The sequence below is a fragment of the Lampetra fluviatilis genome, chromosome 11 (genome assembly GCF_964198595.1).
Source record: "Lampetra fluviatilis chromosome 11, kcLamFluv1.1, whole genome shotgun sequence".
Taxonomy (NCBI): domain Eukaryota; kingdom Metazoa; phylum Chordata; class Hyperoartia; order Petromyzontiformes; family Petromyzontidae; genus Lampetra; species Lampetra fluviatilis.
This window is the reverse complement of record NC_136285.1, coordinates 9,222,857-9,235,810: the sequence shown is the minus strand read 5'-3', so window position 1 is coordinate 9,235,810 and position 12,954 is coordinate 9,222,857. Positions and strand designations below refer to the sequence as shown.

The window sequence follows — 12,954 nt, the reverse complement described above, 5'->3', positions numbered from 1 at the left end:
CGAGTCTCACCACCTCAAAACAGAAGAGGGGCTTTGCACACCCTCTTGGTTGCACGCTAAGGGCCATGATTAAGGGCAAAATTCATGCTAATAATTGAAGGTCTAAAAATGCTGAATAATGCGTGACAGTACAACGTCCACACACGACAACAGTCACTATGCGAGAGAGCGTTGGTGATGGAAGCTGGGAGATGAGATGATGCACGGAGGAAATACAGATGCAGGTGATTTTGAATTACAAGTGCCGGTCGCCGTGCTAAAGCGCGGATACGCAAAACTCCATCCCGCGGTTAGCAAATTGGTATGCCGAAAGAAAACCGTGGATACATAACTACCGCGGATGCGAAATAACACGCTTGGTGAGGGATTTCTGTATATAATGCACGTGTCCATCCTTCCGTTTGTCACACTTTGTATCTCTCGAACCGTATGTCAGGGGGAAAAACTGTTGCCAGCCTGATTAAACAAAGGTAGTTTTCAAATAAGTCTACTTAATAGCCACATAAAATTTATTAAAGTTGTCAAGTTCTACAAATGCAGTTCATCTTAGTCAATACTTACGGTACCACTCCAATAATACCTTTCATGTTCTACTGAATATTTCACAGCAAATAAACTTTAACAAGTGCTGCAAATCCATACAAAAGTTTTACCGATGCACAGGATTTGGATTTTGAAATATATAGCAATTATTAATGCCATTAAGTAACATTCAATATTTGTATATTTTATGTAGTTAAAACAAAATGGACTTGTATATTCTGTATTTATGGAAATATTCCAATAAGTCATAATACAAGTATCACATTTCTTAACGCTCTCATGCTAGTTCACAAAGCACATCAGTCTTCGAACATGAAGGAAATACACACGTGGTTAAAATTTTACAAAATACTTTCATTTGACTTGAATTCAACATTGACCCTCATTATGTAGCAATGAGGCTTAAAACCTTGACATTCTAATGACAAATCTCATTGTCACATATGGCTAATTAGTTTAGCATAATTTAAGCAATTAGCTGGCAAGGTTTTAAAATAGGAAATGCATTTCAAGAAAAACAAAGTCAAGACTCTTGATAATTGTTTTAATCTGTATAAACTTTCTAAATGTAAATTAAAAATATCCTCAGGCCAAATGGAATAATGTACTTAGCAATGTACTGACAATTGTTGATAAAAAAATATTTTCCACAGCCACAGCACTAAAATGGAAACTTTTATAAGCACACAGCACACATTTGCCAGCATCTTAGATGAGCCATTTTACTTCTGTAAAGGCAATTTAAGTCATGCATGGTAACACAAAACAATAAAAAACCACTTAGAAGCATAGAATTTCACAACGAATATTGCAATGCAGAATAGATTTTTGGGTAATATTGCAAGTACGTTTTACACCATCCTCCGCATTCAATTTATTGTTGTCACGTGAACAAATGTGCCAATGTGCGCGTGCCTAAGCAGCATACATTGAAACGTTTATAAAAGCAATTGGCTGTGGGGGACGGTAAACTACACATTTTATTTATACAATCCGACCTAAAAATGTATTATGAATATAAACCACAAATCAAATCCTGCATTGATTTAATTTAAATAGAAGTGGAGTTATGATTTTATTTACAAAGCTGCATTAATTAGGTGGTAACGAGTTCAACATACCACTCGCAATAAAGCTCGTTTTAGAAAATGAATAATTCGAACACAGCGGAGGTGATGGGTTTCAGTATAAAAATTTCCGACATGTACTTGCTCCACATTTACAGGTAATGCGGGCTCTCTTCTTGGGGCTTGTGGTCACAGTGGTATGAAGCGCAGTGTCTTTGTTACACGACTCATTTTGACTTGAACTATTTGAAATCAGATCATTTTTAACCAAACCGTTTGGCACCAGACCATTAGATATTGGAGTATTTAAAACCTGGCCATTTACAATATTCCCATTAGGGACAGATCCAATGGAATCTGGTGCAATTGAATAGGAAGCAATGGCAACAGGGCCATTGGTGACTTGACCATGCAAAGCCCGGCTACTGGAATCTTGGCATTTGTGACTGGAAAGTGGGCTCGCTTGAATCAGGCTATTGGAAGTATCAGCCACATCTTCTGTCATTTCTGAAACAAGAAAGATACAACATGAAACATGAAAACAGTATTTCTAAGTAATCATATCCAGTTATGACAACTATCTGCAAGCAGTTTATAAATCTCAAGTTATAAAAATAAGGACTATTTGTAACATACGCTCCCCCAGTCAACAATGTTGCAAGTCAGTTTTTTGTTTGACCAAAACATTAAATTAATTACAATGGGAATATTTTCAGCAGGTGTTTTGCCAGCTCCTCCTCTTCCATTCAATAACTGCTGGTGAGAAACAATCATGTGCACAAGTAGATAAGGTATTTTGGGCTTTCCAGAGGCCAGAACATTCTGATAAAATGCAGCAGGTAGCAATTATAGTGAGATCCTAAGTGCTGTATGAAAAAAAAACATACCAAATTTCAAAGGAAATGTGTTTCCTAGTGAGATTGCAATTCTGTGGGTGAGTTGCAGAAGTTTCTCAGGGTTGTAATCACTGCCATAAGGAATACAACCCCATGCAACATGACCGACATGACATCGTCACTCCGTACACTTCAGCCAGCCTGTAGCCGAGCTACGTATATTCTTAGGTTTTTTCGGTAAAGTCACGTAGGTAAAACATTAAAATTAATGAAAGTAAAATAAAACAAAAAAACAAAAAAAAATTCACGACGTTTCGGAGGCAACACAAGTCTCCGTCATCAGGTGGGACCGTCACAGCCGAATTAGCTGCATCAAGTGAAGCAATGATTCAAGATGTAATCCCTTATAAGCAAGTTGAAGGGAGGTGGAGAGGGGGGGTGGAGAGCTTATCAGGCTGTGGTAGCCAATGAATGGAAACGTATCGGGAGGGAGGAGGAGCGGTGATCAAAGACTGCACGTAGTGCTCAACACAATGAATGGAGACGTGTCGGGACGGAGGGCGAGCGGCGATCAAAGAACAATGAAGAGATTACTGTTAAACACTGGGGATGTTAACACTCGGTGAAGTAAATTAAAATTAAAATAGTGCCTGTCAGATAAGATGGTCCAAAAAGTGTAATTAAGTATTTTTTGCGTGGTTAATAACATCTTTCCAGTGATTACTGAAAGATGTTATTAACCACGCAAAAAAGACTTAATTACACTTTTTGGACCATCTTATCTGACAGGCACTATTTTAATTTACTTCACCGAGTGTTAACATCCCCAGTGTTTAACAGTAATCTCTTAATTGTTCTTTGATCACCGCTCGCCCTCCGTCCCGACACGTTTCCATTCATTGTGTTGAGCACTACGTGATGTCTTTGATCACCGCTCGCCCTCCGTCCCGGCGCGTCTCCATTCATTGTGTTGAGCACTGCGTGCAGTCTTTGATCGCCGCTCGCCCTCCGTCCCGACACGTCTCCATTCATTGTGTTGAGCACTACGTGCAGTCTTTGATCGCCGCTCGCCCTCCGTCCCGACACGTCTCCATTCATTGTGTTGAGCACTACGTGCAGTCTTTGATCACCGCTCCTCCTCCCTCCCGATACGTTTCCATTCATTGGCTACCACAGCCTGATAAGCTCTCCACCCCCCCCTCTCCACCTCCCTTCAACTTGCTTATAAGGGATTACATCTTGAATCATTGCTTCACTTGATGCAGCTAATTCGGCTGTGACGGTCCCACCTGATGACGGAGACTTGTGTTGCCTCCGAAACGTCGTGAATTTTATTTATTCATTTATTTATTTATTTGTTTTTTTTTTTTGTTTTTTTTTACTTTCATTAATTTTAATGTTTTACCTACGTGACTTTACCGAAAAAACCTAAGAATATGAATCATTGCAGTCACGAAAGCTTCAAATCTAGAGCTACGTATATTTATGTTCGTCATATTTTTTTTATATTAGAATTAATGTCAACTTTTTTTATTAATTATAACTCACATTTTTGACATGGACAATCGATGTACAAGTGTTCCTGACCACCCCTGAACTCCTGATATAAATTAACTGATGAAATGAAAATAAATTGTGTAACCAATTTCTAAAACTCATAATAAAGGTTTTTGGGTTAGAGCAATTGTAGTGAGACCCTAAGTGCTGTATGAAAAAAAACATACCAAATTTCAATCTAAACCAAAAAACTCTCTTATGAATAATATTGGTCGCGAAAGCCGACGTGTTAAACTAATTTCTAAAACTGTGCAAGCAATTTTTAGAATTGCACGTATCATTATGTACTCGGGTACCAGACTAAAATATTTGGCAGATAGCAGAACCACTCAGTGTAGGTAGCTCACCTTTGATGTTGTAATCAAATGTCAGCTCTTCCCCAGCTGCTAAGTCATCCATGGCAAAGAAGGCAATGCGTGGTTGACTGAAGTCATGGTTATTGATGAAAGTGCTGTACACCTGCAGGTTTGGCTCACACTGCACACAAAAGTAAAGCAGTCAATTGGCATAATCAAATTAAGTAAAAATAAACTTACACCCTTTTGTCAATTAATTACCGGATACAGGCCTCCCTACTCTGTATCAGCCATGGAAGTGGTTTGACCACCGACAATTGTTATAGCTGGTTGTAAATGCCATGCTGAGGCCTCAAAATGACTCGAGCGAGATTGTGACATTGCTTACTTTGCATCATGCTAGGAAACGAAACAGTGGTATAAAATGGGTGTTCAAATCTATAAACATCAAAGGGTTATTGGAAGAAAAAAGCTCATACCACTTAGTGATGTGTGCTTTAAAGAAATCAAACAGAGCAATCCCTTCCCAACTGGTTCTTTGCATTTGCGGTATTTATCGAGTCACTATTTTCCTTCGGCATGTACATTTTCTAACCGCGATGAATTTTGTGTATCCATGTTTAACATGGCGACCGCCACTTGCAATTTGAAATCACCCAGCATCTGTATTCCCTCTGTGCATCGTCTCATCTCCCAGCTCCCACCACCACTCTCTTCCCACCACCAGGTGGAGGCGGAGAAAGAGGGTGGGCAAAGCCCCTCTTCCTTCGAACAACCACCTCCCCCCCATTACCTCATCCTCGTCACCACCATTGACTGGACTTCAACCCTCAGTATCAAAGATAAATGACATTATTTACTGTTTTTAATTGCTACTTGAACATTCGTTTTTTAATGTTAGTGTATTTGTGTTCAGTGAGGGAATAGGCAACTTAGTTGTGTTTTGACGTGTGACCGCGGCTGCAGTTGACCTAACCCCCTATTTACCCATAAGGGCTTAGAGTATTTTAAACCTATGAGAATGAACTATAATTGGGCATGAACTGTATTAAGTCACAAACACAACTGTTAGTATAGTTCCATGTAACTAAATTGTGGCAGAAAGCAGTGAGGGAAATACATGAGTGCGTTCGATGCTCACACATCTAAGCTCCCTGCTTTCATCAACCCGCACTGTCCAGCATTTAGTATGGTAAAAATAACTCATGATATACACAGCACCCTCCAGATTTACAAAAGATCAGTACATGTATTGGTAGTAGATATATCAGATATACATTAAAAATTTATATCTGATTGAAATTCATCAAACATAAATTAATCCTATACCAATACTTTTCAAAACAGACACATTAAATGTACCAAATAACACTAAGTTAGGACCTAATTATCTCAAATCTTCAAACTCAACTCTGTAACATTGGTATAACAAATAAATTCAAGATTCCTAACATCAAAATTGCCACAAGTTGCAGGTTTAAATATACGCCAAACTCTTTAACGTGACAACACAACCAAAGTACGGCCATACGCTGTGGTTGACAAAGTGGGAGATGTTGCCGTAGAAGGTTGCATCGACAGTGTAGTCATCATTGCAGAAGTCAAGATCGAAGAGGTATGTTGTTCCTGCCCTGTCATAGATCACACCACGCCGTTCAGCCTCCTCCGAGGGGATGAGCTCCACACGAAAACACACAGAAACACCAACAACTGACATTCAAAAATGTACACTATAATGCAAGAAATATTTTTTAAAGAGAAAACGGTAAAGGTGCAGTCCTGCAATCACTTGCTTATGCCAATGCTGGCAGAAGGTCCTCTACTAAAATAAGCTCAACAGCTCTTAGAGGGTATTTAGCCTACTCTTCCATGGCCAGATATTTTGGAAGAGGTGAGAGCAGCCACACCAAAATTTTCCCCACCACACACAACCTTACAATTGGCTGGTGCACCTATTTTTATACCGTTGGGTGTATAGAAGTGGGAGCATTTAAGAAACTTGCCCATTATTTTAACTGCTTCACCAAGAGATTGTATCAAACTGGCAACCTCTATGTTACAATTTCAGTGTGCTAACCATGAAACCAAAAGTAGGATCCCAGGAATGTAAATTATATTTACTGTTGAAAAGCATAATAAAATATTAAGATTTGTTTATATCAGTCCTTGATGACTACACCTACCTCTCCCACATACTCCATCACAAAGCTGTTCTTCTTGATCTTCTGCATAGTTTTTACTCCCCAGCCACGGCCGTTATCCGTGCGGAAGATGCAGAGTGGGAAGGGGATGCCTTTCTGCACGACTCTGTTCTTGCACTCGGGCCCACACTGGCACAGGGAGTTGCACTCGTAGATTGGCGTTCCGGGCTTCACCTTCACACGTCCAGAGTTGGTGTAGGCAAAGCTGGTAAAATTGATTGTAGGGCAGCATCCATTTCCCCGTTCTGAAAAGCAGTCCTTGCAGCTGCAACCAACCACAGGCTCTTTGGCCATGACAACACCATCCATTGGTCGGTACTCGTTGATGTATATAAAGGACGCTGGAGGACCCTCGAGGTCGACATCATTTTCCACTAGGATGAGAGCGCTGTGATTCTTCTTCCGGTTCAGGTCCTTCTGCCAGGCGGCTAGTCGTAGCCTCTGCTGACCTTTTAATTTCAGGTACTCGGCCACAGTGGGGTCAAGATTACGCACATTCTTTCTGGGCTTCTTTCCATTGACGATTTTAACTTGTTTTTGCCTCTTCGACTCCCTTTCCATGTCTTTGTGGAAGACATTCAACAGATCTTTGCATTTGAGATCTTTGCGTGATAACCAGCTATTTTCAGACTCTGGGTATCCTTTCCATTTCACCAGGTAAAACTCCATATCCTAAAAATGATAATTTAAGCGTATGGTGAAATGAGTTGTATGCCATTTAAAAACTGAAATGACACATCATTCCTACAAAGGTAAAGCTTTTGTTATTTCTCATTGTGTAAAGTCAAGTACAATTTGAATTAACATTTGTGAAAGTTGTCTAAAGATGGTGTAAATGTTTAGTGAGTGTGCATTACTCACCTCTTTTTTCTGGTAGTTGCACAAGTATTCCACTTCATAGTAGTTAATATTGTGCCGGGTAATGTCAAGATCAGCACACTTTAGCTTCTGCTGCCTGCAGATCTCCGACAAGCGATCCAAGCTCACCAAACACGGCACAAATATATCTGAAAAAGGCACGTGAAACCTTTACTAACATTTTTACAAAATGTTACAACATGATTATCGCGTTATCAAATTCTCGTAAATTTTAATTGTTCTTCATTTTTTTTTTTATTTTGTGTGTTTTGCTGTATTTCTAGTATGAATATTATACAAATTCAACTCCAGTCCACTCAAGTCTTCTGATGATTGCACCTCGACCTAGGTACAGTTGTCAAATAGGCCAATTAATCAAGAAAAAAAATACTTTACGTGGTCGATTATCCAGGAACCTCTGAAAATGGGAGTGATTCAGAAATCTTGCTGAATGCTGAAAACCCCTCAAAAACATATGACGGGTGTGCTGCAAATGATGGCGATCATGTTACCAATCTCCAAATCGTCACTTCCCATCCAGCGGCACACATGTTAACAGGCGACACCTCAACAACTATGTTATCTTAGTCGATACATCTATTAATTCAATAGTTGGATAACCCAGCTCGAATTGCACCCTTACAATCAGTAGCGCTGGAGGCACATGCAGTCAGTTGATACATAATTCAAATAATGACGGCATATAATCGCCATGCCCTCTACAACTCTAAAAATGTAAATGAGTAATTGGATATATCGTCAGAATAGGAATGAGAATCTTTAATTATTCTGGAGAAATCTGATGAGCTACGAAGCTACTTTTCACACATGTCCAGTAGGGGGCAAGTAAATATCATAGTACTGTATCGCCATATTGCGGCAACCCTAACCTTTGCTCCACGCACCCCTGGTTACAACTCACTTATTAAGCTGCGGAAGTCATCCACACGCTATGTTACCAACACGGACACTATGCTCTAAGGTCAACATCTTGGGCAAGTCTAGTCAACAACTGAAATTTTTGCAAATTACTGCTTCGTATGTTCATTCTTGGTGGAGCAGTGGTTAGCTCACTGCAATATGAACCGGTGGCCCGAGATCAGCAAACTGTCCTTCAAATTAAACTGGCACCCATTCTGGGATCGTGCGATCAACATAACTCAATCTCACCCAGATACAGAAGACTGGCAAACAGTCGAACAACGCAGACGTCAAGAATAAACACCTCGATACCCAAATATAGCACCTCCTTTGACATTGCTCAAAGACACTGCCATAACTATCAACAATATCAGAACATTAACAGGCCGATGCGCACACATCGTTAACAAATGGAAAATAAAAGCCCCAGTGCGATTGTGGCCATGAAACCCAAACCATGGACCATACAGAAAACCACTGTCGTCTGCGCCCCTTCAATGCAGTAGCAAAACTACACGAACACATTCCTGCGGAGGGAGCTGGTAGGAACGTTGGGTTGCTCGGTCAATGGCTAGGGTCAACGGCGGCGTGGTGTATTCCGCAAATATGCCCGACTGTGAGGGCGGGCACAAGCCGGCGTGAGTAGGTTAAACGTTGAGTTTTATAAGGGCACCACGGGGTGACCAGCCCCTCCCCACCCAGCCCCTCCCTGCACGACGGACACAATAATCCCCATGTAGGCTGGTGTAACCAGGAGGTTCCTACCAGTAAAATGCCTCTCTCATGGCTAGCAAACCTGAACGTAATGCCGTACGCAGTATTACAGTTGATTGTGGAAAGAGTAAAGCTCAATATATAATCACTAACCCTGTCACGGGGCAAAAATACAGCGACAGTGCTATTAGTGCACTGTGCTTACGAAACCCGAGTAAGATTCCGGGCAAGTGACATGTCAAACGGCCCTGCTGCTGTTCCTTCCAAACGTTGCCAAACCGCGATGATGGGGGGGGGGGGAGCTCGTAAAGTATGGGTCAAAGATTCCCGAAACGGCGTGCAGGAGAGGTCTTCATCCAAGTAGATCACAAAGGGCTTGATTTAGTTTGTTTTAGGTCATCCTATTTAGTGAGAAATGTTATTTTATTATGGTGTATTTTTTATTATTTCCCTTCTACGTGACTTTACCGAAAGAACCAAGAAGATGAATCCCTGCAGTCACGAAAGCTTTAAATCGAAATTGATCCTATTCTGATTGCAGTGACCAGGAAACCAGATCTGACAACAATTTAACTCAACCATGCACACACTGTAACGGGAGTAGAAATCGAATCAACTACAGTATTATATTTCCCTATACAAATTTTGTTTTTACTTTCATTAAAGTGTAATACACATTGATTTCAACAACTGGAAATCTGCATGAGAAACAGACACAACGCGAAACATCGATATGAATTGCGCTATACAGTTACAAACAAGGAACCGGAAAAGATAAGAGAGACAAGGGCTCTATGCAGTATAAGAATACCTGGACACGTGTTTTTTTCTGTCTGGTTGGCAAGTACTAGTTGCTGGGTCTGTGCAGGGCCGGATTTTGGCACGGGGGCTTTAGCGGCTGTAGCCCAAGGGCCTCCAGAGATTAAGTGCAAAGTTATTTCATTAGTGAATGCTGAATTCTATTGTTGTTAGCCTTGTAAAATGTATCTTATTTTTCTTTAACTTTGTTTCCTATTTTAAAATATTAACTGGGGGCCTTACAGTACCTGGAGCCCAGGGGCCTACAACATATTAATGCGGCACTGGGGCTGTCTACAAAAAACAGAGGTGAGAGAACTTAGCAAGAGCAGCAGCAGCAGCAACATTATCAGAGTCCTTGTCGAAGAAAGCAGTGGTTTCACGAGTCCTTAAAGAGTCTGGGAGAGTATTCTTGATTATTTCGGTAAAGTCACGGAAGAAGCGAAATAATAAAATAACAAAAATATCTAAATAAAATTCTCACGTTTCGACTGCAACACAAGAAATCATCATCAGGTGTGAAATCCACAGCAAGAACATTTTCTTGCAGTCGATACGTCGTGAGAATTTTTGTTGTATATTTTTATTATTTCCCTTCTACGTGACTTTACCGAAAGAACCAAGAATATGAATCCCTGCAGTCACGAAAGCTTTATATCAAAAGTCTGGGAGAGGTTGAATATTCCCAAGTGGCTATACATTTTGCGCAACGACTGGCATTTCACAAGTGTGTGGTACATGCGGCCCAGAGATGACGATGATGATAAGTTTATATGAATGTGCAACCAAGCATTTTAAATATAAAAAGTAACGTATGATGATGTAAAATAGGCGGAGGTGGCTTTCACTCGTACGAGGTTTACGATAGCCGACAACTTTGATCACACACATGTTGACGTTTGCGTGAAATTGTTCTATAGATGCACCCTAACGTGGATTTAGTTGTTCTACAAGAATGACGTATTGCGATATGTTAATGTTAATAAGAGATTACGGCCCGTTGCAAAACACGCCAATGTTTCCGCACCAGTCAAAAGCATGAAACAAGTGGAATCACCAATTCAATTAATGAGCTAACCACGAATTATTTTTGAATGTTGTCGATTTGAACATTGTCTGACGTATCTCATTACTCTTAAATACATCAACACTTCAAAGTTAATCAACATGAACATCGCCCATCCTTTGATAACAGAGACCTCCATCGGCAAGCAACACCCACAACATTACCACCTCGACTTCGCTTCACCGCAACTCCTCACGACGTGTCAACAAACAACAACAAATACCCATCGCAAATATTTACACTTCTACGTGATCAACAATGCTTCATAATAACAATAACAACAGCAGCAGATTACATGACACATGGCAACCGTAACTCACCCCGCTTAGGCCCGAGCTCCATGGGCGCAGCGGAACGGCGACCGCGTTTAGCGTCGCCTCTTGGAACGCGGCCCTCCCCTTCTCCCTCGCTTCGGGGCTCTCGCCGCCTCGACAACAACAACAACAAAATACCACGAACAATCCCTTCGGTTGAAATGCCCCCGATCGCCCGGCAGTCTGCTGCTAGCCGCAATCACTTTACGCACCCTCTGCCATTTTCCCGCGAACCGAAAGCTCCCGCGCACTGATTGGATGACGCCGCGCACCACGTGACCGCTGTGGCGCCAAAAAAATGTCTTGGCCCCCCCCCTCTCTCCCGCCAGCACCCCCCCCCCTCTACCGCCAGCCCCCCCCTCTTCCGCCAGCCCCCCCCCCTCTTCCGCCAGCCCCCCCTCTCTCCCGCCCCCCCCTCTCCCGCCAGCCCCCCCCTCTCCCGCCAGCTCCTCCCCTCTCCCGCCAGCCCCCCCCTCTTCCGCCAGCCCCCCCCCTCTACCGCCAGCCCCCCCCTCTTCCGCCAGCCCCCCCTCTCTCCCGCCCCCCCCTCTCCCGCCAGCCCCCCCCTCTCCCGCCAGCTCCTCCCCTCTCCAGCCAGCCCCCCCCCCTCTCCCGCCAGCTCCCCCCCCCCCTCTCCAGCCAGTCCCCCCCTCTCCCGCCAGCCCCCCCCCTCTCTCCCGCCAGCCCCTCCCCTCTCCCACCAGCTCCCCCTCTCCCGCCAGCCCCCCCCCCCTCTCTCCCGCCAGCCCCTCCCCTCTCCCGCCAGCCCCCCCCTCTCCCGCCAGCCCCCCCCTCTCCTGCCAGCCCCCCCCTCTCCCGCCAGCTCCCCCCCACTCCCCCCCCCCTCTCTCCCGCCCCCACCCTCTGCCCCCACCCTTTCCCCCCACTTCTCACTCCCCCCCCACCGGCCCACGTGACTACCACGTGCTCTGCCTCGACCCTCACTGACACGTGTCAATCATCATCATACACACGGGGGAATTGACCGGGGCTGAGCTCCGGAAAACGAAATGTGCACTTTGTTTCGCCGCTGGATTGGGGCCACACATTCAATTGTATTGTTGCGTACAGCGTTACCTTGACTTTCGTCCACTTGACTTTCGTCGCTTTGCTCTTTCGGGCGTTTTCAACTATCACCACATTTCAAATTTCGTGCAAGCCCTTTCCTCTTGCGTCCGATTTCATTCTGAACTTTCCACGACGTTCGCGCCACGCGCCACCTTTTTCGTTCAGTCTTTGAATAAAAGTCGTTCAGTGAGCATCTCTTATGTGTTTATTCATATATTATTAATACACTTCTGTGATTATACTGTAAATAATTCATATTTTTGTGATAGTATAATACTACAATATTTATTTACGCAAGAATAAAAAAAAATTCATGGTATCATTGTTTAGTTTTATTTATTGTTTATTTTTCTTTGATTTATGCTTATTTAGGTTTCGCACGCATGTTATATAGTTACAGTAGTTATTTGCATGTTAGTTTTTCGCAGACAAAATACATTTGCAAGCTCAATAAAGGCTCTGATTTGACATTCGTCCATGCTCTGGTCCCTAACCAGACGAAAGTGCAAAGTATTCCTCCATGGAGATATGTTTTCGAAGCTAAATGCCAATAAAAGTCTAGGTATGCTCGCCACAAATAGCACGATGTACGTTTAACACGTAGGCTTTCGCGACCAATATTATTCAAATACATTAAATAAGATAAATTACAATTCCTTATAAGGGAAACAAACACTAACTGATTACTAATGTTGCATAATCACAATAAAACACA

The 12,954-nt window shown here is 42.6% G+C and overlaps 1 protein-coding gene across 1 annotated transcript; it reads right to left on the bottom strand.

The window, feature by feature from the left end:
• Positions 1-519: 519 nt before the first annotated feature.
• Positions 520-11,435, bottom strand: SUV39H2 (SUV39H2 histone lysine methyltransferase). Its single transcript, XM_078860916.1, has 6 exons — positions 11,178-11,435; positions 7,362-7,507; positions 6,483-7,172; positions 5,831-5,977; positions 4,351-4,480; positions 520-2,117 (listed from the first exon to the last, which is right to left on the bottom strand). The coding sequence occupies exons 1-6, from the start codon at positions 11,197-11,199 to the stop codon at positions 1,726-1,728; spliced, it is 1,527 nt and encodes a 508-aa protein (XP_078717042.1). The 5' UTR covers positions 11,200-11,435; the 3' UTR covers positions 520-1,725.
• Between the last annotated feature and the right edge of the window lie 1,519 nt (positions 11,436-12,954).

Excerpts from the sequence above, each read along its gene's own strand:
- SUV39H2 (XM_078860916.1), bottom strand. The coding sequence starts at position 11,199 with ATGGAGCTCGGGCCTAAGCGGG. Across the intron at positions 7,508-11,177 it reads GGAGCTCGGGCCTAAGCGGG|ATATATTTGTGCCGTGTTTG; the intron begins GTGAGTTACGGT and ends TGCCTTTTTCAG. Across the intron at positions 5,978-6,482 it reads TGATGGAGTATGTGGGAGAG|CTCATCCCCTCGGAGGAGGC; the intron begins GTAGGTGTAGTC and ends TTTCGTGTGGAG.